The sequence below is a fragment of the Vanellus vanellus genome (assembly GCF_965231255.1).
Source record: "Vanellus vanellus genome assembly, chromosome: 1".
In the NCBI taxonomy this organism is placed as follows: Eukaryota; Metazoa; Chordata; class Aves; order Charadriiformes; family Charadriidae; genus Vanellus; species Vanellus vanellus.
Window position 1 is genome coordinate 30736597 of NC_138905.1, and position 27810 is coordinate 30764406.

Below are 27810 nucleotides of genomic sequence, written 5' to 3' on the forward strand. Positions count from 1 at the left end.
TGTACTAAAATATAAAGGCATAAACAAATCAGTGACTGATGTATAAACGACACATTGGACAACACGAGAAAAATATATACCTGGATATAAACTTAGGAACATTTTTTATATTTATAAGCAATAACTGTGCAAACTGTTTGAAAGTATGAGCCTCAGAGAAATGTAACTAAATGTTTGGGAAGAAAATCAAAACCGAGTAGAAGATTTGGACACTACGTTTTTCATATTTATATTTCAATTACTCAATAGTTCACATCATTAAAGGGCTTATTAAGGAAATTAAGACCAGTGGTGGTTACTGAGATACTGTCACCTCAATTCTATAAAGCTTTTCCCCAGCAAGATATGTAGTTGTAAAAAAAAGGTCTTTCTGATCATCCTGTATGAGAGAGAGAAATGTACAAAATAAGAAATATTTGCTTATTAATATCTTGTTAACATTTGTTGTATAGCACGTCTTACTTATTTACAGCATTTAGTATTGCATACTCACTCTAAAGCATCCCTCGAAATTATTTGGATAAGTGATGCATATTTCTAAACTGGTATATCAGGGATCCACTCCTGGGTCCCATCTCCCTGCTGCATGCTGGGATAAGACCTTAGTTTACAACATCTCCCCACTCACATTGTTTTCTGCTGAACAGAAACCCAGTATGCAGAGAAGGAGGGGATCGTAATGCCTATCAGTAGGGGCGAGTTCTGTGGGGTACAATACAGAGTTCATCTGGTAATGTGTCCAATTAAATACTGTAGTCAGGATATTTCATATAACTGGTGTTGTGCTAGTCAGCATTTTACAGTTCTCTTAGCAGTAAGAGTTATCATAAGTCTTGATCCTTGTACAGTCCCCTTGCTTTCATATGGATATGCATCCCAGGATGTTTCCAGCAGAGGGAATTCTGGATTTCCTTTGCATAAACATCAACACCAAACAGAGCAGCGGGCAGGCGTTACTGCCCACTGGAGTATCCAAAGGTAGGCTGGGATGGAAATGAATTCCCAGCTTGGAAAGTCAGTGCATCGTGATTCATAATCCCCCTATTCTGAAGATATCAGAAGTCTTATGCCTGGAGAACTGAAACTAAATGGTCAATCCTTACTGTATGCCATTTCTAGCTTTCCTGACAAGAACTTAGTTTTGTAGTTTCTGCTAAGTAGAATATGGTGAGTTAATGGAAGATGTTTTAGTGCTGATTTTAAAGAGAACAGCTGAGTCACATCTTCCCTTTCCTGCAGTCAAAACATGTACTTCCATTTCTGTACCTACAAAACTGAAGATAGGTAAAAATCAAAGTACTCACCTCTTTTTGATGAGCATGTAATATCAGACGGTTAACCATTTTGTAAACACAACAGTGTAGAACTTCGAAACCAAATCATTCCTGCGAAAAAGAAATTAAATGCTCAGAGAGGGCTTTGTCTCTCTTTGTTCTCCTGGAAGACTAACTTGGGATACAGATAACCTACTGTCACTTCTGACATCAGTATTGCATAAAAAAATCCGATAAATTATGTTGGCCTTATATTCTTCTATTGCTACAGCTTTTCTCTGCATTTTTGGGGCTTAAGATATTGCCCATGCTGTGCTGGACATGAGATAAAAAAAATCTATAGACATTTAGAGTGCTATTTTTTAATATTTCGGATCGTATTTGGATTGCTTGATAGCTCACAGGACACACAATTCACATTCAAGTTCATGTTCATTTTCATTTTAGGGGAACACAAGCTTCACTTTATTCCAGCATTGATTGGCCCCTTTCTGGAAGTCACCTTGATCCCTCAGCCAGACCTGAGGAATGTAATGATTCCCATTTTCCATGACATGATGGACTGGGAGCAAAGGCGAAGTGGCAACTTTAAACAGGTACTGTATGTGAAGCTGTTTATAAAACAGGGCTGAAATTCAAGCACTTCAGAGAGTGGGGGTCCCAACCGTTGGTGGTTCAGGGTGGAGGAAGCAGCCACAACGTTCTGCCTGTTGGAGAGGGATTACCAGGGTTTCCCCTTTTTACTCTCTGCAGGGATAGTACAATTCTCCAATTAAGGCGATCATGTTCGTAACGTAAGATGAGGGATAAAATCCAAGGCCTGCTGAAGAGAAGAACAAAACTTGAGCTGTCTTCAACAAGGCGGATTTTGTTGTGGTGGTTTTTCAGCTCTGCTTTACAGCAGTACAGACTACTGGTTAGGTAGGATTCCACCAGCTTCCCTTCCGGTTAGTATGAAAAAAAAAATCAGATGATCCTTCTGAAGAATGTTCTTCTGCAAGAATCCAAGTATTCTTGCTGCTCAAACACCTTCTTAACAGGCTAGGAAGGAACGAGTAAGTGTGCCATCTGCTCCCACAGCTCCCACTCAGTTCTTTCAGACTGCTTCAAACCATTTCTCAGTGCCCTCCTTCCTGCTGCTTCAAATGAAGGAAAGCAGAAGGATTTGAATTACTCCCAGGCAATCATAATGCCTGCGGTGGGAGCTGTATCTGAAACACAAAACAAACTATTGAGAACAGAGGAGCACATGTGATGTAAGTAGGTAGCTTTTCACTATCGATAGATAAGCTTATTGTTAAAAATCACCATAGAAATGTTAACAAGGAGTGAGAAGGAAAAAAATCCACTTGTTCTGCTTCTCTGTGTTTTCAGCTTGGGTTCAAATGTAAATTGTAATAGATTTATTCTCTAATAAAATATCTTGATGACAGCCCAGTTTCTCCCCTAGATTTGTGGTTGCTGATATACCGAAATATTAATGCACAGTGTAGCCTCACCTCTCTATTTTTTAAAAATATGCATTGAAGGACTCATTAGCCACCAGATATGTTCTGTAAGTTTCTTTGATAGCTAATACCTAAAACCAGCAAATTGGATTTCTAACCAAATACGCTGTCAGGTAAGGAAGGTTGGGAAGGTAAGTCTGAGCCCCCAAGTGTTCTGAACAGTATAAACATTTATAAAAAATAATTTATAAAGAATGGGGTGCAGGTCAGAAAAGATGATATTTTTATTGAAGTCTAAGAAAATGGCTTGTGCTTACAGCCCTGCAGTGAGAATTCAGGCAATTTATTTGGGCTGTGTGCTTTTTGTCTGACTCCATAAATAGATAGCTGCCTTAGCAGCAGCAGCAAATGCTACTCAGCCTGTAGTTTTAAAGTCACGTTGTTCAATTTAAATTAGCTCCCTCCCTCAAAAAAAAAAAAAAAACACACCACCAAAAAAAGAAAACCCCACAAACCTTGGGAATGATAACAGCTTCAAAGAGATGAAGTGACTTATCATCAGATTTACATGATTGACCAATAATTCTAAGATATGCATTTAGCAAAGTCCCTTGCATAAAAACAGTTTTCCCTAATCTCACTAAAGGAAAAAGAAGCTGTTTACATCACACTTATATGTTGCAGGTGGAAGCAAAACTGATTGACAAACTGGACAGCCTAATGTCGGAAGGTAAAGGTGACGAAACATACCGAGAGCTCTTCAACAGTATGTGAGTAATATGTTTATCTTACGCTAATTCCTCGAGTTCAGTTGGTTGTATCAGATGCTAATGTCATTGTAGAGAAATAATGCTTAAAACAGTTGTAAATCCCCTTTTTTTCTTCCTTTTTTTTCCTGAAAATCTGAGGAATAAAACATTTTATGGTGTTGTATGGCATCTGTAAAGTCTGGCTGTACTTCTTGCATACAGCTATAATTGGGAAAGGCTAAATCTGTTATATCACAGAACATTCGCTTTCTCTACCTACCAATTTTAAAATCAGAAAAGCAAGAAATGCTTCATAATTGCATAGGGTGCAGGTAGAGCTCAAATGGAGCATTTTGAAAACAAGGCATAAGAATTCAACAAAAAGCTGTTTAATAAGTAATTTGTTATTGCCAGAAACTTGTACTCATCTGTGTAATGTCACTTGTTGATTTCTTGATTGATTTAAACAATGTTATTTATTCTGATAAGTTTATTTCTAATTCTTTTCTTTTATAAATTACTTGTTAAGCTTTTAGCATATTTTAATAAAAGACATATCGCTGAAATCTAATAGGAAAAGCTAATAATAATGCTGCAGTCCCTAAGGTTGCCCATAAATTATCCCATTGACTGAAATAAATGATTGTCACAGACCACAGGTACAAATAACTAACTGAACTCTGCCTCTGTTGTTCCTCGGAACTCAGCTCCACCTAAGTGGAAGATTTCACTTATTTGTGGTGTGCTTAGCAGGAGATGTATTTTTCCTCTTCAGGATTCCAAGCCGTGTATTCTTCAGTAGTATTAAACACATGATCTTTTCCTGTTTATATGGCTTCTTAACCATTCCTCCTTCTTCGAGTATTAGTTCGAGCTCTGTCGTTTTTCCTTAAATAACAACACTCAGATCTCACTGTCTGAGTAGCAAACATATAATAATCTGTAATTGTATTGAGTTGAAAAAAATAGTTTCTAAGTATTTATCATTTACAGAGCAAAAGTGGGCAGAGATATTAGGCAGAATATTATAGAAATTGATGAATAATTGTAAACAACAGTACAGTATGCTAAAGCAGAACTTTCTTGTAATTATTCATGAAATTTTTCATAATCTGAATAAAGATAATAAAAGGTAAGATTATTTCAGTATTTTAGTAACACAGTATTCTACTTCAAAATCAAGTCATTAAGGGAAAAGCTCTAATTATAAAATGAAGTCTAAATGCATTCTCATGTGCAAAATACATCAGGATTTCTGTCACTGAAATAACTTAAAATTCTATAAGAAAGCATATTGGTATGAAGTACTGTTCCTAATTTTTTTTACAGTTTTGAGTTAGATTTAAACTGGGGGATGTTAAAGAAGATACAGTGAAAAATGGTGAGAGCCTTTTATAAATCTAAATGCTGAAGACATAGTCATAGTCATTTAAATTGCAAAATGTCTCACAGCATCAGTATACTTGTTGTTTCTGTTCTGGTATAACAGAAGTTAAAGCTAAACTCTGGGAAATTTCAGAGTAACTGCTCAAGTTCACTTCCAGCTTAAGCAAAAAATAGTGTTTATCATTAGTTTTTTATCTGAGTTTGATTTGACTCCATCCGTTAACACCTCTAAAGAGGTGAGCTTGAGAAGATACTAATCTAAAATGGAGGATAACAGTGTTCTAGGGTATGTGAAGGAAAGCAATTAAATTCAGATGGACAGTTTAGGGAGCTGAATGCAAGAGAAGGGGTCAGTTAGCCTGAGATATTTTTTTTTTATATCTTCCATGGCTAATTAAGTAATATTAGAGTGTCTTTAGACAGTGCAAGAAAGCAGACTTTCTTCTAAAGTGACAGAGATATGGTATGTACCCAAGGAATGTGAAACAAGAATATAGTTTTGCAGCAAGCAGTGGTTTTGTGGTCTCTAATGAAAGCAAATGCTGCAATATTACCTGATCTTTCTGAAGATTCAGCTTGGTTGGTTTTGATAGGTACAGTTGGGAGCCATGGGGTGTGTGCATACACCTACTTTGGGTACAGTCTAGTAACTGCAGAGGGTGTGACGCTTTCAGGTTTTGTCATGGTTTTTGTTTATTTTGCCTGAATCAGAAAATGAATTTAAATCTCTCAACTCCCACGTTGACTGCTTTTTTTTTTTTTTTCCGGAGACAGTCACTGCAACTTTTCTTTGAACATCTTCTATTTTCAAGGACAAATTATAAGCATCTCTGGACATATCCAAAATATTGTGCTTAGAATTCACTGCTAATAATGGAATTATCTTTGTCAAATGAAAAGATATAGTGAAAGTAGGGGGAAGACGACTGCTGTTTTGAATCAGTGTCTTTCTGGGGACTTGAATGTGACCACTCAGTGATTAGGTCCTGATGGCATTTGAAGAGCTGCAAAGCACCGAGTAGTGAATATTTTGCTATCACGAGAAACTAGATGTTGTAATTGCTACCCAGTGTAATTGCGTTATGAAAGGTGTCCAGATTTACATTTACACTGTAACACTACAATTTAATTCCTGAGTTAATTAGCACAGGGAAAAGAATGATTTCACTTTATTAAGCAGTTGGTGGTTAGAACAAAATCCTCGGAAGCCAAGGGACATACTCAAGTAGCTCTTTTGTTCTGAATCCAATGGATGCTGCCTGGTCATTACTGCTGTAGCTGTATTCCAGTTTGGCCTAACACAAGCCATTTCAGGTTTGGAGGTTAGATGGCCACATTATCGAAGCACAAACCCTGGGCTAGTGAGCTCCACTGTGGGTCTGACGACGAGGCTTCTCCTTGAAGAAACTAGAGCTAACATTCAAGCTGAGCAGGCATTTAATACTGAGCCATGCCAGTTTGTGGGTGATTTCTCTCACCACAAAGCTATTATATAAAAGGTGATGGCTGCTACCACTCCCGTGCTGCCTTCAGGCTCCTTAATTTCTTCACCCAATTGCATGACTGAATTCAGCACTGCCCGGTCTGTTAGACTCTGTCTGGACTGAGTCTTTTAGAACCCTCCTGAATATTTTTGTGGGGTTTGGGTAGTTCCTCATTGATCTCTGAGCTTTTGCAGCAAGGTTCGACTTTGAGCCATCAGGCTAGATGAAGGAACCTATAGCAAAGTACCTGGGGGACTTTGTACTCTAAAATAGATATGCAGATGTTTTAAGGCACCTCTATGGCTAGATGCCTGTGAGTTAGTGGTCTGAATAAGTCTGTGGCTTAGGCATATAAAATCCACTTGCGACATGATTGAGCTAGCCTGAACATGGTTCTAAGCCTGGTGTTCATCCCTGGAGAGCTCTGAGCCTCTGGGTCCCCACTCCACTCCTCCACTCTTTTACTCTTGGGAACACAAGATTAGAAAAAAACAAAAACAAACAAAACAAAACAAAAAAAACAAAAAAACAAACAAACAAACAAAAAAAAAAAAAACAAAAAACCCACAAACCAACAAACCATAAAAAAGGACCCCAAACCACAATTGTTTAGGTGACTCCAGATGTAGCATCGGTAGGCAGAAGTGTTTTCATTGTTTCCGTGTTGTTTATCCCCCTTAGGGCTTTGTAGAACATAGCATCTTGGCTATGCTTTGGGACCTGTAAGCAACAGGAATTTAATTCTACCTAGATGTAGCCACGAGGAAGCCAAGGGGTATATTTGAGTAGCTCTTTCGTTCTCAGTGTTTGTTCTGTGCATTGTGGTGAAAGATGTATGGTGGTGAGGGGGAGGCATGCATCAGAAAGCAAGTCGTAAAATTGTTCAACTGACGACATTGATGTCAGTTTGAATAAGTACTTTGAATGTATCTACGCAACACATTTGTAGAAATTGTATATTTATAATGAATATGCCAATACGTTTATAAAGAACACGAATAAGTCAAATAAAGATGAAAACAGTCTGTTTTAAAAGAGAAGTCAGACTTTTGCTGTTTTTCTACAGGAACTGTAGGTAATTATTTTGATGAATTTAGGTTGAAATGTTCCTGTTTAGTACAGAGTTGAAAGGCAATAGAATGGAAAAATCAGTGCAGTAATCAGTGCCTAATAATGTAACAGGCTCTACTTTTATTTCTTGTTAGACACAAAAACTTGTATTGAAAGGAATATAAGGGGTTTAAAAGCAAATTAAGTTAGCCTGTGTATTCTGTATGGAAAGCAGAGATGCCAGATTAGTGCTTCGGCCTTTTCTGGTTAAGGATGGCCTTGTCATCTCTTTCTGCTGGCAATGACAGGTAGCCAGTCTCTAAATGTGAGGGAAAGACATCTGGTTGCCTCCTAAAGAGAAGTGAGACGAAGATTGATATAAGGGTGCAGAATGAAGATCAATGTTTCCTCCTTGCTTCCAGCAGAGCACAGCTTCATTTAGGTCAAATTAGTTTGGAGAATTGCATCTGTGACATCCCGCTGTATTGAAGGAGCTGAACAGAGCTGGAGTGTGTAGCTGGTGCAGTTGGCATGTAGGAGTTATTGGGCGCTGTTATGTGTTTGGTGAAATTTGGACGTAGGAGTTTTATGGCACTGAACATGCTCAGTATAGATGAAGGTCAGTGGAGCTGACAGCTTGCCCACTGCAGACAGAAGGTTTGGAGATGCTATTAACAACTCTCTAAAAAGCTCTGGGTATATGGATGTGGCAATTTTCAGAGACTTTTAAGTAAACCATACCTGAGTGCTTTTTCAGGCAGACTGCTAAAGTTTTTCCATGGACATGTCATCCATCTGAGATCCTGCACCAAAGAATAAAAGTAACACAACTCTGTAGATAAATATTTCCTTGTTCATTCTCAGAGAGGAAATGGTGGAAATTTATGCCCAAATGATTAATAGTTGATAACCTTAAGCAAAGAAAATCTGAGGCCTATAACAGGAAGAAATAATAAGTATAATTTTACTGACTCTCAGTCCAATTTTGTTCAATATATTCATTAATGACCTGGATGAGGGGACAGAGTGTATCCTCAGCAAGTTCGCTGATGATACCAAACTGGGTGGGGTGGCTGACACCCCAGAGGGCCGTGCTGCCATCCAGCGTGACCTGTACAGGCTGGAGAGCTGGGCAGAGAAGAACCTAATGAGGTTCAACAAAACCAAGTGCAAGGCCCTGCACCTGGGGAGGAAGAATGCTAGGCACCAGTATAGGTTAGGGGCGGACCTGCTGAGAAGCAGCTTGGAGGAGAAGGATCTGGGGGTCATGGTAGAGAGTAAATTATCCATGGCCCAGCAATGTGCCCTTGTTGCCAAAAAGGCCAATGGAATCCTGGGCTGCATAGGGAAGAGTGTGGCCAGTAGGTCGAGGGAGGTCATTCTCCCCCTCTACTCTGCACTGGTGAGGCCACAACTGGAATACTGTGTCCAGTTTTGGGCTCCCCAGTTCAAGAGGGACAGGGAACTGCTGGAGCGAGTCCAGCGAAGGGCAACTAAGATGATTGCGGGATTGGAGCATCTCCCTTATGAGGAAAGGCTGAGAGAGCCGGGACTCTTGAGCCTGGAGAAGAGAAGGCTGAGGGGAGACCTTATTATGGCGTACAAGTATCTAAAGGGTGGGTTGAAGGAGGATGGAGCCAGGCTCTTTTCAATGGTTCCCAGTGACAGGACGAGGGGTAATGGGCACAAGTTAGAACACAGGAAGTTCCGTTCAAATACACGGAAACACTTCTTTACGGTGAGGGTGACAGAGCAGTGGCACAGGCTGCCCGGGGAGGGTGTGGAGTCCCCTTCTCTGGAGATTTTCAAGACCCGCCTGGATGCAGTCCTGAGTAATGTGCTCTGGGCAATCCTGCTTTGGCAGGGGAGTTGGACTAGATGATCTCTAGAGGTCCCTTCCAACTCTGGAACTCCGTGATTCCGTGACAGCTCCACTTACAACACCATTTTGAAATCTTTGCACTTCAATTTGTAGTCTGCATTTACATTAGTGTAAGAACTCAATGCAACAGTTTTTAATAAAGAATCTTATAATTTAAGCTAATGGAATTTTACATGTGCATGATAGTATGTTCTTAGAGGGAAATATCAAGTGAATCATCTTATTCAAATCCCTTCCCCATTCTTAAATTTCATGCATACTGAAATATTAGAGAGGAGAGAAAGAAAAATCTTTGTTAAAAAAATTGAGGTCTGATTGAGAAAGTATATTGAGTTGATAAATATTCTTTTCTAGGTACATCTTAAAACTCCCCATTTTCTGACATATCAGCATGAAATTAATATATAAATTGTATGTGACGGTTCTGTTAAGTCTTTGGGTTATTAATATATTCTGAAAATTAGGTATTTGATATATTTTTTAACCTGATGCAGCTAATGTAAAAATCATTTGTTTTGTCAATGCTTCCTGGACTAGAATTCCACTTTTTGGTCCTTATCCTAGGTAAGACATTGTTTGCAAATTGTGCTTCTTGGGAGGGTGTTTGTAAAAGAAAACCTAACTATCAAAGATGTTGCTAAGGTATTAAGGTACTGGTAAAAGCAGAATGGTTGTCATAGTGACAGTTAAAAATAAACGGTAAAATTGTTCTGGCTTTTTTTTTTTTCAGTCTACTGAAGAAAATTGAGCGGGAAACATGGAGGGAAAGTGGTGTTTCATTAATCGCCACTGTGACTCGCCTCATGGAGAGGTTACTGGACTACAGGTGAGTGACTATGACAATTGATAAGTAGGGGTGTCACCTTCAATATATTAGGAGGCAAATATGGTGATCTTGCGCAAACGGTGACTGCACATGGATACATCAATTGTACGTGTTCAGGGTCTCCGACAGCAGCTGCTTAGCCCACAGGAAAATGAGACAACCTGGCTGCAAACCAACCAAGCACCCTCCCCATGGTATGAAAAACCACCGGCTTGCATGAGTTTCCTATCAAGAAATATAGGAACTTTTTGTAGTAGGTTAGTGACTCAAGTCTGTCTGAAGACACAAAGCTCAATACTAATCACATGACAGTTGTTTTACAGAATATGTAAAATTCTTATCACTATGTCAATCATGCTTAGTTGTAGTGTCAGCCAGCACAGTAAGTATGTATACAAAGATATGATCTCTGGGTGAGAAGCTCACATCTCACTGTACCACATGAACAAAGGAGAAAGAAATAAGAGACATATACTCCCTTTTAGGAGTGGGAGACTAAGAGGGATTTTCTCAGTCACTTGTGAAGTCTGTGTAGAAACTTCAGATTTCAGCTTAGTCCTCATTATTGCCACCAGTTGTAGCACTTTGTAGACACTAAGTGTTATTTCTTTTCCCCAGTTCCATGGGGGGCACATGATAAGACCTGGTACTCCACTTGTTATCCTCACTGATAGTTTGAAAACAAAGCTATTTTGTCAACAGAGAGACTGAATACTTAATTTCTAGAAGCCTGGCAGTGCTATTCCTCTTCTGGGATTGGTTGGATTACAACCTCCAGGGCTCTCAGTGCAACATTTTTCAAAACAATTGTGCATGCTCGTGTTTATGAGAGCATTTGGGATGATTGTTTAGCTTGTGTATGCAAGAATGTTTTAAAATTACGTTAAATTTCTTTTGGTGACTCCATGGTGATGTCTGCCAGTGGGGTTACACTGACACTATTTTTCACTTTGTGATAACAAAACTCAGTGTGGTTTCATTTTAACTTGTGACTTGGGGGTCAGATCTGTTGCCCCCCCAAACAAAAAATTATACTCGTTATAAAGTGGTATTGAGGAAAATTTGGTGGCTCTTGGAGCATTTTACAGAGGAGGTCAGTGTCATTCTGTTTTTTCACAGAGGAGGAACTAATGCTCTAATTCCATGACCGATTAGATGTACAGTCTCTGACAAAAGCAGACTCATCCCTGCTCATTCTTTCATTCACGTCACCCTCTTCCTTGTGCCAACACAAGTGTTTTGTGCAGCACTTTGGTGATATGACTGAGGTGGGCTAATACTAACCCAGCAAAAGATAGCCCTAATCTGTATCTCTTCCTGAGTTTTGTGCAGGCAGCAGTGCGGGACTGGGAATGAGTGCCTGAGAGCAGGAGGGGAGCAGGACTGCCTCTTCTGGCAGCCCCGCTGGCTTCTGCTGGCATGATTTGAGCACAAGGTGTGAAGAAACCAAATGATCTCCAGCAGTCACCCATCAAATCAATGACAGAACTAGAAAAAAACATTGACTTTCTTGATGATTGAGGTATTCCATGTCCTAGAAAAGGAGACATGAAGTCCCTTACGCACCTGGGTCAGCTGTTCACCCAAATGTCTTTGGGTTGCACCATTTCAGTCAGCGTGCTGAGCCAAATATGTCTGCTTTTCTGAGGTGTGCTTCGCTATAAGAGGATAAGGCTGCCCAGAGAGGTTGTGGAGTCTCCCACTCTGGAGACATTCAAAACCCACCTGGACGCTGTCCTGTGCAACTTGCTGTAGGTGGCCCTGCTCTGGCGGGGGGGTTGGACTAGATGATCTCCAGAGGTCCCTTCCACCCCGACCATTCTGTGGTTCTGTGATAAACGTCATTCCTTTTGACTTTCATTACTTTTTGTTTTAGGGACTGCATGAAAATGGGAGAAGTGGATGGCAAAAAAATTGGCTGCACTGTTAGCCTTTTGGTTTGTATAATACCTTTTCTTTCCCTTTTTGATTTCAGTTGAGCATTTTCTAATATACAGCTACACATTTGAATAGGAGGTTCCTTGGTTCTTAATGCAGTTTGAGTGAAAGTTGACAGAATAATACTGAACTTAGGATCACTGATTTTTTTTTTCAGGGTGAAATTGATACAGTGGGGATTTAGTCTTCCTTGGCATTTTATAGTTGGGCTCTTAGAGCTCTTTAATACTGCTTTATTCAGTTTTCAGTCTCTTCCTGCTGGATAAACTTCACCTAAGTATTTCTCAAATTTAATTGGTCTCTGAGGTCATAGAAACAAACAAGCCTTTCCTCCTTCCCCAAACCCAACAAAACTTAGATGATTTCTCCTGTTCTTATGACCTATAATATGGGATATCTTCTGAAGACTGCAGACTATCTATTCTCTTCCCAACAGAAGAGCCAGAAATGCTGCTCAAGACCTCCTCTTTTCATGTTATCATAATTAAAACAAACCAGCAGCACAAAATCGTAGTATGAAAAAGATTTCATTTTTATTTACAAGACGCATTTTGGTTCTAGGCCAGTTTCCACTGACAAGTTTGTTGACTTCCGTTAACCTTGGAAAGTTTCCATTTTCATGGTGAATGTTTTGGAAAGCTGTATTTTTAGCCAGGGGAAAAAAAAAAAAGAATAAGCTGACTTGTAATTCTGCATTTTTGACGTCAGTGAAACAATTTGGTATCACTTCTAAGTAGCAGTTACACATAAGAGAATAAAGGATTCCTTCAGTAGGAAAATAGTGCTCTGTAAATAGAGATGATGTTAACTATGTAGCCATAGAGCAGCTGGCTTTCTGTCAGAATATCTGGCATGATCTGAATTTTTACGTTGTTTTGCCATAGAGTTATATGCTGTTCTTCAAGAAAACAGAATTGTCCAAGTTAACCAAGTTATCAAATTAATTGGAATTATGCCACATCATGAAAAATGCAGAAGGGGTATGTACCAGCAGTAATAACTCAGATGAAAGGAGAAGGTAGGAAATTTTTTCCTACTCTCCCCACCCTCTGGATCATCTGGAGTGGGTTTCACATTAGGAATGCTTGTTTGGAAAAGCTGGTTTAAGAGGTGTCTTATGGAGCTAGTTCCTTATGCATAAGAATCACCTAACTCCAATTTGAAAGTTGAATTTCTAATGAAAGAACTCTGTCATCACAGAGTTGTACAAAAACATAGAGAGACCTGTCAGCCTCACCTCTGTGCCTGGGAAGATCATGGAACAGATCCTCCTAGAAGCTATGCTAAGGCACATGGAGGACAGGGAGATGATTCAAGACAGCCAACATGGCTTCACCAAGGGCAAGTCCTGCCTGACCAACCTCGTGGCCTTTTATGATGGAGTGACTACATCAGTGGAGAGGGGAAGAGCTATAGATGTCGTCTATCTGGATTTCTGTAAGGCCTTTGACACGGTCCCCCCACAACATCCTTCTCTCTAAATTGGAGAGGTATGGATCTGATGGGTGGACTGTTTGGTGCATGAGGAATGGTCAAATCCGGAGGGTAGTGGTCAACGGCTCAATGCCCAGGTGGAGATCGGTGACAAGGGTGTCCCTCAGGGGCCCATGTTGGGACCAGTACTGTTCAATATCTTCATCAATGCCATAGACAGTGGGATCGAGTGTAACGTCAGCAAGTTTGTCGATGACATCAAGCTGAGTGGTGTGGTTGACATGCCCGAGGGACGGGATGCCATTCAGAGGGACCTGGACAAGCTCAAGAAATGGCACCTCTGTGAAGCTCATGAGGTTAAATAAGGCCAAGTGCAAGGTCGTACACCTGGGTCAGGGCAACCATCCAGTATCAATACAGGCTGGGGGATGAAGGGATTGAGAGCAGCCCTGCAGAGAAGGACTTGGGGGTACTGGTGGATGAAAAGCTGGTCTTGAGCCAACAATGTGCGCTCGCAGCCCAGAAAGCCAACCATACTCTGGGCTGCATCAAAAGATGCGTGGCCAGCAGGTGAAGAGAGGTGATTCTGCCCCTCTACACTGCTCTGGTAAGACCTAGTACTGAAGCCAGCTCTGGAGCCCTCGGCACAGGAAAGACATGGACCTGTTGGAGTGGGTCCAGAGGAGGGCCAAAAAAATGGCCAGAGGGATGGAACACCTCTACAATAAGGAAAGGGCTGAGAGAGTTGGAATTGTTCAGCCTGGAAGGAGAAGGCTCCAAGAAGACCTTATTGTGGCCTTTCAGTACTTAAAGGGGGCTTATAAAAAAAGATGGGGATAAACTTTTTAGCAGGGCCTGTTGCAATAGGACAAGGGGTAATGGCTTTAAACTAAAAAAGGGTAGATTCAGACTAGATAGAAGGAAGAAATTTTTTACAATGAGGGTGGTGAAACACTGCCACAGTTGCCCAGAGAGGTGGTATATGCCCCATCCCTGGAAGCATTCGAGGTCAGGTTGCTTGGGGCTCTGAGCAACCTGATCTAGTTGAAGATGTCCCTGTTCATTGCAGGGGGCATTAGACTAGATGACCTTCCCACCCAAACCATTCTATGATTCTGTGAAAGTATATTGAACAACACTTGGTAACTCACCAAGGAGTTTTTCTCTGGTCCTCATTGGGGTTTGCTAGAATCATAGAATCATAGAATGGTTAGAGTTGGAAGGGACCTTAAAGATCATTTGGTTCCAACCCCCCTGCTGTGGGCAGGGATACCTTCCACTAGATCAGGCTGCTCAAAGTGAAGCATATGTTCCTGATCTATACCTTGTAGGAGGAAAAGAGATGTCTTTGAATGATAAAGGCATATGGTGGCCTAAAGTGGGCATGTCATTACAGAGCTATTGATATCTAGTCATTTTCTCAAGTCAGTTAAAAAAATACTTTCTCTGTAAAGTTTTTATTTTGATATTTTCATAATGTTCCTCCCACCTTTCTCTTTGATAATAACACACTTTAGGAAACAGCAGCACAGAATAAAAATACTGTAGAATAGGGGAAAAAATTGGGCCACTTGCTTAGAGTTCAAAATAATAAGTAACTTGAATAATAGAACAGAAATTGGTAATTGCTAATGAGGACTGATGCTAGATCCTTCTATCCTACAATTTTTTATTAACCAAAGCAGTTATCCTGAACTTTAAGTATGGCTAGCAGTGGGACTGTAGCTACATGTCCATAGTGAGTATGGCAATACTTGTGAACAGTGCTATAGGGTTATGCTCCTCTCCCTATAACTTTTTCATACTTTGTTAGGGTTTGCAAGTACATAATGAATGTTTTGAACTAAGAGTTTTGATGTCGCATTCCATATTTTATCTATGTATCAACAAATAGCAGTTATACATCCTGAAATCTTTAGCCTCTTCTAGAAATTTTGTCCTGCTTTAGAGTGCAACTTTGTATATTTCAATCAATCATACAGTGCAATATTTATGCATCAGTTACCGGTTCCCAGCCTCAATTAAGGCTGAAGAAGACACGTTTTTCTTTCAGGATTATGCTGTTTACAATACTGAATAGTTCTTTGTGAAACTACCAAAGTCCTTTTGGCATTTTGCTATGACAGAAAGAAGAGTAGGTTTACCAGGCACTAGATTTGTTAAAATATGAATATGAAAGTTAGAGTGTTGTCAGTGTTTTAAAATCAACATACAGCGTTCAGCAGGATGTTAAATAGCCTAAGTAAGGTTATATGGGTGCACTTTTTGGATAGATTAGTATTTATAAACAAAGAACCATCAGATTTCAGTTCTATAAGTTTCCTTGTCTTATGTTCTATGGGAATTTAAATAAAAAAAAACATTCAGGAACACGTTGACTTGTCTACTGAAAATTTACTATTCTATTTACTATTTTTTACTATATTACTGCAGTGCTGTGTAATGAATTTGTACATGTGAAACTTTCAAATGAATGCATTTATTTCTAGAGCATTACGTTTGAAGTCTTTTGTTTGTAACCACTGTCACATATTTATTAACTACTACATTTCATTACAAAATTCAATTTTATTACAGAATTTTTACAAGACTGAACTGAACAAGGAAGAGATGTATATTCGCTATATTCATAAGCTCTATGACCTACATCTGAAAGCACAAAACTTCACAGGTAATTGAGTACAAACTAGAAAAAGATATTTAGGACTGGTCCATGATTTGCAGTCTTTTGCAAACCCGTAAGCTGTATCCTCAGTGCAGAACCCAGGCAACAACTGAGTTTCCTTGCCCAATTAATCTCTCTCAAAATACGACTTTTTTTCAGCCCCAGAACTCTACTTGCAGTGCCACATTGAATATAAATGATTGCGATTGATAAGCGCTAGCAATAAATCTGTGATACAGTCATTCTTCACCCAAGAGGAGTCAAGTTTAGAGGAAGTTTTTATGAGTCCATTTGGTACTATCTGAGCCTATGTACTTTTTCGTAGTGCTGCTGGTTAGCTGTTTGGTGTGGTGTTTCTACACAGCTGTGTTTCAGAACTAACATTTAAGTTAAAAAAAGAAAAGAAAGGAAGACACATATTGCTTACTAACAATGAGGCAGACACCCTAAAACCTGTAACAAGTATAGCATTTTGCTGGTGCCTTTCTGAATCTTCACATATCACATTTGCAGTGCTATTATCCAGGATTTCTCAACACAAATTTAGTGCCAGGGCTGGCTGTTATTTTTTTAAATGGAGAAATAAGATTATGTGCTTGGTTGTTGCTTGTACAACATAAAATGCACTTCATTTAGGTAACTACATGCCATCAGTAATAGCTGGAGAAGATAAAATCAGTGTCTCTTTAAATTAAAGAGTCTTTGGTTGCCAAAATATTTAACTGACCTTATAATACCTCCATCTTTCCCCAGTGTTTTGCAATTTCTACTGCACATGTTCAGAATCTCTCCAGATTTTTTTTCTTCTTAAAAGCAGATTAGTTGGCTGGGGGTCACTTGTAAACAGGCTACAGGTACCTTCTGCCACAGCAAATTTCCTTGTGCTTTTTTGCTATCCATAAGAAAGATCCTTCTCTTGGAATTTCCACAATCTCTTTGTAGTTCATGGATTTAAAGTAACTAGGTAGCAAGATACATTAAGGAGAGATTTTAATTTCCTCATGTGACCTGGCAGTAGTGAGTCACAAGAGAGTTTTGATTATCAAGCAGTATCTTTGCCACAGCTGGCTTTTTTTGCCAAACTATTCATTTCCTGATTTTACATAACAGATGTCAGTAACTCTTTAAGCAATGTTGAGTTCTCTTTACCCATTGGCTGCTAATATGTGTCCAGTTTACTTTCAACAGTGATATGAACCTAATTTTTTTTAATTGTTTTGCCATCCATTCTTATTTTAAACAGTATTTTGCTCAAAATTTATTTCCAGGACTTTGTTGTATTTCCTGTGTGTATTAACACGTGTGATTTTTGCATTCTTTGCCGTGGTAGATTCCGTAAGACTGATTTTTTTTTTTTTTGCCTTGAGAGCCTTAAGGAAGGATTGTCTCACACCCATGGCATTGAGATAGAGACAGTCTTTCCACTAGAAATCAGACTTACGTAGAAGGATTGCCTTCCCTTATCAATCAGTGACAACACACAGACCTTTTGGAAATCAGCTGATCTAAAGTACATGGGAGAAGGAAAAGAAGTTTGCTACTTCAGCAGCATTCCTACATGTCGCACCATTAGTTTGCTAACTGCATAGTTTCATTCCAGGAATAAAGCCAGCTTGCCCTTAAAATAATTTTTCTCTCCTTTCATAGTATCATTTACAGAACTGTCTCTAATAATCCTCTGTTAAAAAAAAAAAAAAAGTTATGTTTAATATAAAAGGTAGTTCCAAATCTTTCTTTAGCCAGCGCTCAGTTACAGCTATAAATATAACTCTCCTGAGGCTGAAGCACATAAATGCACAGATTCCTCTTGTGTCCCCTCAGTCACCTGAGAAGTGTAATGAGATTGTCTTTGTATCTATCCATCTTAGACATGTTTAGGTTTTTGAATCTTTTGTGTATAAATTGAATTACCCACGTCATGAGTCAACCCTGTTTATCTCTTCTTACTGTTTTGGTGCACAGCCTGTAGTTACGAACCTCTTCCAAAGGTACCAATATGTTATTTGTTATGCTGGCTACTGCCAGGATGCTGGGCAGAGGCACCCTTTGGACCTTTTGTCCAGTATCATCATTCTTATTTTGGAAACCTTCTATATACGTTTATGATAACTTAAAAAAAAATATTGGTATGGCAGACAAAAATCTGTTAAAATGAAGGACTTGCATGCCAAGTTAGAAAGAAAGGGTCATAGTGAGCTATCCTGATATATATTTATGCTCTGCTATTCTTTCCTTCCTTATGATTTTGAGTGATTTGTTGTTATCAACTTCATGGATTTTTTTAAATTGGTATCTAAATATGCTGCATATTTTGAGTACCAAACTGTAGCTTGAAACTATGACAAAGGATGTTACCAGTCAAGCAGCCTGAAAGCTGTGTAATGCCAGAATTAAGATTGTTTGTGCCACTTCAGCCGTCTCCTTTGCACATATGTAGTGCAGTGCAGCATCGTTTTGCACCATGCGTAGCATTTTACAACACTGGGATTCAAAGCACACTCTCCCACAAACATCTGCTGCAGTGATGGTTTTTCATCCACAGGTTCTGAAGCTGGGTGTATGAGAGGATCACTACTCTCAGAAAAATCTCTGTAGGGTTTGGTTTAAGTCGCCTGTCTCATGGGAACTCATATGGCAGAGGGAGAAGTAGGATGTGGTTGTCTGGGGCAAACTTAGCTTAGCATAAAAAGTATTTTAGTACTTTTATAGTTATTTTTTGCTTTATGCACAACTTATAAAATCTGCAATAAAATAAGTCCAGTGGGGAACTTCTTTCTCCAGTGCAGTACATCTCCAGAACGTGGCCCATCTTTGCACTGACTGATGCAAAGTGGTCCTGTGAGTGGAAAAATAGACTGTGAAACACTAACTTGGAAGACAGCAATGCATATGCACAGTTAAACCAAATTGAATTGCCATAGCCAGTAGTAATTCTGGTATTTCATAATTGACCGAAGTCTCACTTTGCAATATAGAGATTCGTTTAATGTTAGTTTTATTGTACTGTTTCTGAGGAATTCTTTAAATCAAAGTAAACAAAAGAAATAATTTTTGTATGTGGGAGATAATTTCTACCAACCGTGATCTAAAGATTACTACACAGTTCTCTGACCAGAGAGCGACAATAGGTTTCATTCCTTCCAAACCTAAAACTAACAACTGAATAAATAAATAGTTTAAAAAAATACTGTGTGTGCACTTCTAAATTATTTGTTATGGTAGAGTGTTAAGGCTCAGCTATAAGGTATTTATTTCTATTAATGAAAGAATGGAGTCTATTAAGCAGACATCTGCTTCTCCATTTCCCTCCCAGTCCTGATCTCTTTTGGACTGCGTCCACAGTCCTATCTATCTTCTTTCCTCTTTCCCTACTGATGTTCCTCATCCTCCGGTCCTTGTTCCCTTGTTCAGACAGCAGAGCCATTGAAAGTTTCTCCTTAGCGGTAGGGAAAACTAGGGCTAAGCAGGAAATTGTTTCTTAATTTCTCTGTCCCCTTTGTATTGTCAGACTCCAGGAAAACTGTTCCAGTGATTCCACTTTAAATAGTGTGTGTAAATTGTTATATTATAACTGTAGATAGTCCAAAACCAGAACCACCAAGTCTTATACTTGAAATAAATATTACGCATTAAAAAGGTGCATCTCATCAGGAGCATTCACATATCTGTGTACTTGGTTCGGCTGTTTTATTTATTTGGTGTTTGTAAGTACCACGCTATAATTTGTCTTGCAGAGGCTGCCTACACACTCCTGCTGTACGACGAGCTGTTGGAGTGGTCTGATCGTCCCCTGAGAGAATTTCTCAACTACCCCATGCAAACAGAGTGGCAACGTAAAGAGTGTCTCCATCTGACCATCATTCAAAACTTTGATAGAGGAAAGGTAAAATAGTCCTGTTTTAGTGAGTGGAGAGGACAGTTTATTTATTTTTGGACGTTACTTCCAGGGCTGCGGTCTTTTCTCATATAGGGGGGAAGTGTTTGTCACTGCCTGATTAAGCAGTTACTTAGCGACACGGGAGGTTTCTTCTAATCCTGTGTTTGTATCCTAGAAATCCCACCCTTACATGTGACAATAATTTGCACTTGTGTAGCAATTTGCTTTGTAACTTGCACTTTATAAAAGATAACATAATTTCCCCCTATTTTAAAGGTCTTGAAAATGAGCCTTATAAAGCTGATGAAATTCAGTTAGTGACTAAGTGAGGGAAAAAAAATCAGGGGTCTGGATAATAAAAGCTATGTTTACACTTTCTAAATCATGTTGCATCTTTTAGAAGAGCAATTACAGAGTCTCTAAAATGGAATGGGGTTTGGGATCACACTTCATCGTCATTATTGAGAATGCTTATTCTGAATTAAGCAAGAGTAATTATCCCGTAGTCTAAAATTTTATATACACTTTGTGTGATGATTTCTCTTGCTGATAAACAAGGAATTCATTGCAATTTTGTGTAGCTAGTGTAATATTTATGTAAGCTGAGTAAATGTAATCAAACTGTTGCCGATCGTCAGTTTTTACAAAAAACTCTGTAATCACCTTATAGAGTTTAACTTATGTGGTGCAATAAATTATTTTCCAATCTACAAAAATTAAGGAGGATATGTTAAGAATACAAATTTAAAATGTAAAAATCATACTGTGTTGAATCAGTCTCATGTGTAAAATCAAAACAGATGTCTATCACTCTTGCAATGACTTGTACCTTTTGCAGTGATATTCCTGTAAGAATCATTTATTAAATAGGTCTCTAAATATATTTTCGGTCCTTCAAAGAATTTATCAGTATTTCTAGTGGACAATATGTTCAAGTTTTTTCAGTTACTGGAAGAATGACTTAGTATAGAAAGAACAAATCAGTAATAAATCATGACCTATCAAACAGTTGCTTTGAAATTACTGAACATCTTTTACTTGCTTGCAGTGTTGGGAAAATGGCATTATCTTATGCAGGAAAATTGCAGAACAGTATGAGAGCTACTATGACTACAGAAACCTCAGCAAGATGAGGGTAATGTACCTGAGTACTTTTCATCAGTCAGAGATCCAAAAGCTTTTCATTTTGGATTATAAAATATTACTTAGAAAATTAAATTTGCTGTGGGATGGTCCTTAGGTTTGGTTTTCAAACTTTATTTTTTAGCTTGTGTTTTCTTTCCATGATAAAGATTATAAAAAAGGAGTGTGAGCTTTTTGAAAAAAAAAAAAAAAAAAAAAAAAAGGGGGGGGAAATAAATGATCTTGCAATGTTTGTACCTGTACAGTACCCCTTTTGTGTGCATGCTTATGCAGAAAAATTACATTACAAATTCACTTTCGTGGATTTCCTATGATTTATCCAGGGAATGTGCTCTATGCAGTCCTTTGTTAGGAGCAGCAACACATCTTTGCAGTTCTAATTGCAAGCAAAGAGGTTGCAACAAGCAATGTACGCATTTGCAATTTTTTTTATTTACTGCTTAAAAATATGGTCTGTTTAATATTGTATAACCAAATTGAATCTTTCCTGGCACAGCCTTCCTGCTTTCTCTCATTTTTCTTAGAACTCTAAGCATTGTTTGTCTTCATTCTTTCTGATACAGTATTTTAAAGATTATTCAGTCTTCCCGTTTCTTGTCTGCTTCTGATGGATTCAATTTTATATTGCAGCTTCCTTTTTAAATTTTCTTTACATGCAGTATTCTTGCTGCTGGGAGTGACTGAAGTATACTTAATCCAGAGCTGCTCAACAGCATGATGCAAAATTCTCAACACAGAGCTATGTGGCAGTACTCCCTGTGATCTGCTCATTCCATATATCTTTATATATGCCAATGGCAGAATCCTATAAGCAAAAGCAAACTGACTATCCTCATGTGAATAAAATAATTACTTTTTGCATGTTTAATTAATTGTATTTAATGTGTTTTGTGTTTGAATCAGGAAATATCCTTCTACTATATCTGTGCCACCTATGTTAATCCAAAAATGGAAGTGCAGTGATTTCTCACAGCAGTATAACTAGGCACCTATTAATATCATAAATACACATTAAACAGCTGTCTGCATTACCTAAAATAGGGCTAATGCTGAAGGGTTTTTCACAGTATTAAAAACTTATGAACAGAGAATGCTTTGCTGAAATATCATCAGAAAACGGGGCTTTGATGTTAAGATCACTTTGTGTCAGTGTTTTGAGTGAAATAAAAGCAGACTCTATGTATCAAAAGTGATGTTAATTGCTATTGTGAGATTTTCAAAGGAACTCACATCAGACACTTAAATCATTGGAATCAGGTATGATTTGGACACAACTCTTCTGAATATGGAAACTGGACTTTGCTGACTAAACTGACCGCATCACTGCCATGTGTTTGGAAGATTAGCAGATTACTGGGTCATATGTTTCAAACTGCGTTTCTGTTGCTTCCATTTTTCATTAAAGAGCTATGGACATTGTCATTAATCAAATATTTTACCCCTTTGATATAGGTAGTTCATATTTTAAAGCATTTTTTTAACTCTTAGAAATGTTCAGGTCATTAAGAGGTATAATTATTTAATCTGGTACATTCAGAGACTTCCGGTTGTCATTATTGTTGCTCAGAGTTGCACTGCAATTCCAGTACTCCAGAACAGTGTGCTGAAAGACCCTCCCTTTTGTGATAGCTTAAGGTAAAAATATGTTTTCCAAAAAGACTAATTGCATTTCTTGTCAATCTCACCCAGATGATGGAAGCGTCATTGTATGATAAAATTATGGATCAACAGCGTTTGGAGCCAGAATTTTTCAGAGTTGGATTTTATGGGAAAAAGTTCCCATTCTTCTTGAGAGTAAGTGAATTGAAAATAAACAGAACGGAGTAATTGTGGAATTCATGCTGTCATTCATAATCACTTTATGTGAGAATTTGATCATACAAAGTACAAGTTTTTATCCTATGAGAAACAGGGAATTCTTTTCGGTAATTAATGAAATATCCTCATGTTTTCAGCGTTAAGAAAAGGTATCTAATTGAAAGACAAATGCTAGGCTTCCAGAGTCCCACATAAACTTAATATTCATGTTTATGTTGGAAAACATGCACCTATACTGTTCCACAAACCAACGTCTTCTTTTCATGGTAGTTTGTTCCATTTATGCTGTTCCACTTGTGGTGGTCCCTCAGAACGCTGTCCGAAGAGGTATCCCTTGGCGGCGGGACATCAGTAATTTAGCACTTAAGTAATTAGATTCCCAAGCGCCGTTTTTTTAATGACTTAGAAACTCAACATGCTGAGTTTCATTGATTATCAGTGTACTAAAGCTGACAAGATACAGAAAGTTACCCTTGAACGTTAATCTTGGATTCCGAAGTTACGGAAGTGCCTTTGAAAATGTCAGCTGTGTTTATCCCATTCCCCTCTTCCACAGCCTGCAGTGGGTTAGCTGCATTGACTGTCACCTTGGGAAGAGAACAGAATCCATCTTATTCATGGGGCTGCTGCAATTGTAATCCAAGCTCCTCTTCCTATGGTACTTCAAATAAGTGACGAAGGAATTTCCTCTGTATGGTGGAGGTCTAAAAAGCCTAAGTTTTCTTTGCCTTTGTGGAGGGGAAAATGACAAATTCCAAATGGTAAATATAGCATGGAACTCTCCCCTTTAAAAGCAATGCACAAAAAGAGTCTGATGGGCACATAGGTTTTGATATTACCTAGTAATCATCTGAATATAACATCTGTATAAATCAATTTGAAAATGTTAATTAGAAAGAATTTGAAATTTAGATTACTAAAAAGACATCCAATTATGAAGTAAAACTACAGGGAAGAGTTGTGCAATAGTGCAGTACCTTCAGTCCTGCAGGTCTTTCACTGCTTACACATCTGCCGGGGAAGTATTTATGCATTTTCCAAGTTAAATGTACATAGCACATATGTATGCTTGTAGCACCAAGAAGCAACACCGCAAAACTTACTGTATTTGATTATTATTTTTTTTATGGCAAAGCAGTTTGTAACTCTTTTAAACAGCCTGGCCATGTTTGCTATAGAAGTAATAAAGAATAAAGCTTCAGAACAAAGCTTTCGCATTTTAACTTATAGTTGCACAATACCACTGTTGCAGTTCATTTCTTATAGCAGTTCCCATGAAAGTCCAGACTCTCAGAATTCAATGCTTCCTCTCTTGTCAAGATATTATAAAGACAATATCTGTTTCTGTCTAAACCTGCTTCAAAAGGAACACATTAGTAATGACTCTTCAGAATTTTCTAATATAGATTTTAAAAGAAAATTCATTTAACAGTGTTTTCAGAAAAATGGTTAAGATATTTCTGTATTTCAAACATGCGTGCAATCAGAATTAAACCAAAAAGTGCTGTCTGCAGCTACAGGAAGCCCTCAGAACCACCACAGTCAGTGGCTGGTTCCAACAGTTACTTCAAATCCTGCATCTCATGTTTAATGTATGTTGTGTGTTGTATCTGTATTGATGTTGTACAATCCCAGGAAAATAATGGTGTAACTTCATAGTGGGCATCCAGGTAAAAGAAATTGTGTTGGAGTTTACTTCATCTTGCAAAAAACGGGATAATTTTAATTTACCAGGTTGATAATTCATGGTCATTTAGAGGATAAGGCAAATTGAATGTATTCTACCGTTTTCTTATGCATTGTTTTTTTTCAGAATTGTATAACTTCAAAGCAAAGTTTCCTAGTTCCTCATGGAAAGGGCTTTCGACCCATTTCATTGTCTTATCTGTCTGTTGCATTATATTTTTGTTACATGTTTTATACAATCTGATATGTTATGTGAGTTACATACATTAATCCAATACGAACAATTTCTCCCTTCAGATTTTTGTTAAAGCTTTAAGTATAATAATTCAGTTTTTCCAGACTTTTGAAAAAAACATATTTTATATGGTAAAATTTCCTTCTTCTGAGTAACCTGTTCTTTCTAGATTTCTTATTTTCATTCTTGCCTTTTGTTTCTTATCTTTTCCTTCTCAAAACGATATAAAAATTGCCTGGAATGTCTATATTTAAGAGCATATGTTTGGATCTATCTAATGGTACCCAATTATTTTCACATAACTTGCTCTTGTGGTGGTTTTTTTTTTTTTTTTTTCTTTTTCTGCTCAGAATAAGGAATTTGTTTGCCGAGGACATGACTATGAAAGGCTGGAGGCCTTCCAGCAGCGAATGTTGAATGAGTTCCCACACGCCATTGCTATGCAACATGCTAATCAGCCAGATGAGACCATCTTTCAGGCAGAAGCACAGTGTATCCACATAATCACAAACCCATACACTGCAGTTACCTCTTTCATGGTTTTAAAAAATGTAGGTACACCTATAGCCGATTTCAATCACAATGTGCCTCCACTGAAATAAATGGTAGGTTAGAATTCCTCTGCAATTTGTCCCAGTCGTTCCATTACGTTTGGAAATTTTTTTTTGGTAACTGTTGATTTTATTTTAAAATTCCTTGACAGGTTATTAAGATTCTTACTTTAGCCAAAAATACTTGTAGAACTATCACCGCTGTGATAATGGTGTATCAGTTCAAGTTATAGTAGTTCAAGTTCTTACAATACAACATAATGTTAGCATGGTATGACATATTGTTTGTAAGAATATATTTAATTAAATCCCTCTACTCCATGTACTATTCTGTGTAAGTAGCTCTATTTCAAAAATAAATATGAAACTTAAAAAAAAAAAAAAAAACAGTACAAAGAAATCCTAAACCATCAAAAAATCTCTCAGGTTCCTTTCCCAAGCCATCAATAGTCTAGAAGCATTCATGATACACACTTTTTAAAGAGTTTTTCCTCTGTCATGCTTCAAAAGTCAATATGCTTTGCTAATTTGAATGAGGCGGGATAGCCTTAACTCTTTACATATAGATTTGCAGATTTATGCAGTGACACCAATTCCAGAAAATCAGGAAGTCCTGCAGAGAGACGGTATTCCTGATAACATCAAGAGCTTTTACAAAGTAAATCACATCTGGCGATTCCGATATGACAGGCCATTTCACAAAGGGACTAAGGACAAGGAAAATGAATTCAAGGTAAATTACCATGCACTTTCTCAAGGTACTGGACCTATGGGTTTATTTGTAACATTAAGGATAGTTGTGTTATTCAAACATCATCTACAGTTGTGTTATTCAACTGTGTGGTATAACAAATTCTCTAGAGGAGACAGTAGCTCAGGTTTGACTATTTCACTTCTCATTTTAACTAAAATAATACGAAAAATATATGGAAGATGGAAAAGTCTTGTTGTATATGGGAATAGGAGAGAAAAAAGTACCCATTTGATTTTGCATCAGTGATATATAGAAGGCAGAACTGGAGACAGCAGAGCAGCCTCCGGAGAAGTTTATAAGGCAGATGGGAAAACATTGTTAAGTAAGTAAACTGGGGTATGGATAAGATTGTCAAAAGTTATGTCTCCCTACAGCAAGGGAGAGACAGTTTTGACTAAACTGCAGCATAATGTTCTGTTCCCATGATATCAGGACTAAAAACTACCTCTGAACTTAGAGATTGTCTCAGGGAAGAGCACTAGGTCCTTCCCTAATATGTAAATGACTTCTGGTCCTCCTAATAAAAATGTCACACTGAAAATTCATCTTATGTTCTTCTGGTGTAATTTTAATTCTGACCCACTAGAAACACTTACACCCTGACACAGGATATATTCTGGTATTCAGACACACAGAGAGAATTATCCCATAACAGTTTTGTCATAAAGTTAGAGGAAAGAATTGTAAGGGTAATAAATCAGCTAAATTAAGTCACTGTTGTCCTCTAATTAAAGCTTAGGGCTTTATTTTAATTGTACATCATATATATTTTGAGTAAGTGCTATCCTATATGTTGATTTGTCATTTTACAAACCTCTTGCACAAAGTGTTTAACAGTAGTACATTTGAGTATCCCATCAGCCATGCATTGTGGAATCTCAAACAGGACTTCATAGAGGAGAGCTGTAAGTTGTTCTGCTTCAGAACTCTCCCTCTTCTCAGATGTTATCTCAGAAAGGAAATATTAAAATGCTAATTTAGTTGTGAGTGACTTTTGGAGATTAGGGGACAACATATAGTATAGAATAATACTATGTTTAAGAGTAAGGAATCAGCAGAAATTACTGCTTAGTAGTAGGTCCTAGAAAGTAAGGAGAAAGGTGAATGTCGTAGGCTTCTGGGATAGACATTTCAGGTGAAATTTGGACGTTAATACTTTTTTTCATGTATACTGTTGCTTAAATGAAGGTATTCATAAAGAAGACTGGGAATAATTAAGAAAACTATAAAGGCAAATTAGGGAAATAAATTTCTTTTATATATTGTAGAGTCTATGGGTGGAGAGAACCACACTGATCTTGGTGCAGAGTTTGCCTGGAATATCTCGTTGGTTTGAAGTAGAAAAACGTGAAGTAGTGAGTATGAGACTGATTGCAATACATATTGTGGGTTGTCTTACTTCCTTATCCATATGTTACTTGCTGATCTACTTTAAGATTTATTACCATATCTAATTTCTTTGATCAGGCTTTCAAGCTGGCTACAACAAAATTATTTATAAAGTATTTTGAGTTGTCTGGTTTCTCTTATCTTGAAAAGTATTACTAAGAACCACCCATCACGAGTCATAAAAGAAAGAAGCTGAGAACAATAATGAGCAGCCAAAGGCA

At 38.0% G+C, this 27810-nt stretch overlaps 1 protein-coding gene across 1 annotated transcript in view; it reads left to right on the forward strand.

The window, feature by feature from the left end:
* DOCK4 (dedicator of cytokinesis 4) overlaps positions 1 to 27810 on the forward strand; it is a gene marked incomplete at its 5' end in the record, with an annotated part of 257168 nt that overhangs the window by 208909 nt on the left and 20449 nt on the right. Inside the window, 12 exon segments of the mRNA XM_082489740.1 lie at positions 1722 to 1870; positions 3407 to 3492; positions 9811 to 9837; positions 10004 to 10099; positions 11976 to 12036; positions 16049 to 16142; positions 19871 to 20019; positions 21062 to 21148; positions 22846 to 22950; positions 25246 to 25387; positions 26013 to 26179; positions 27469 to 27555. Coding sequence (XP_082345866.1) covers positions 1722 to 1870; positions 3407 to 3492; positions 9811 to 9837; positions 10004 to 10099; positions 11976 to 12036; positions 16049 to 16142; positions 19871 to 20019; positions 21062 to 21148; positions 22846 to 22950; positions 25246 to 25387; positions 26013 to 26179; positions 27469 to 27555 — 1250 coding nt within the window.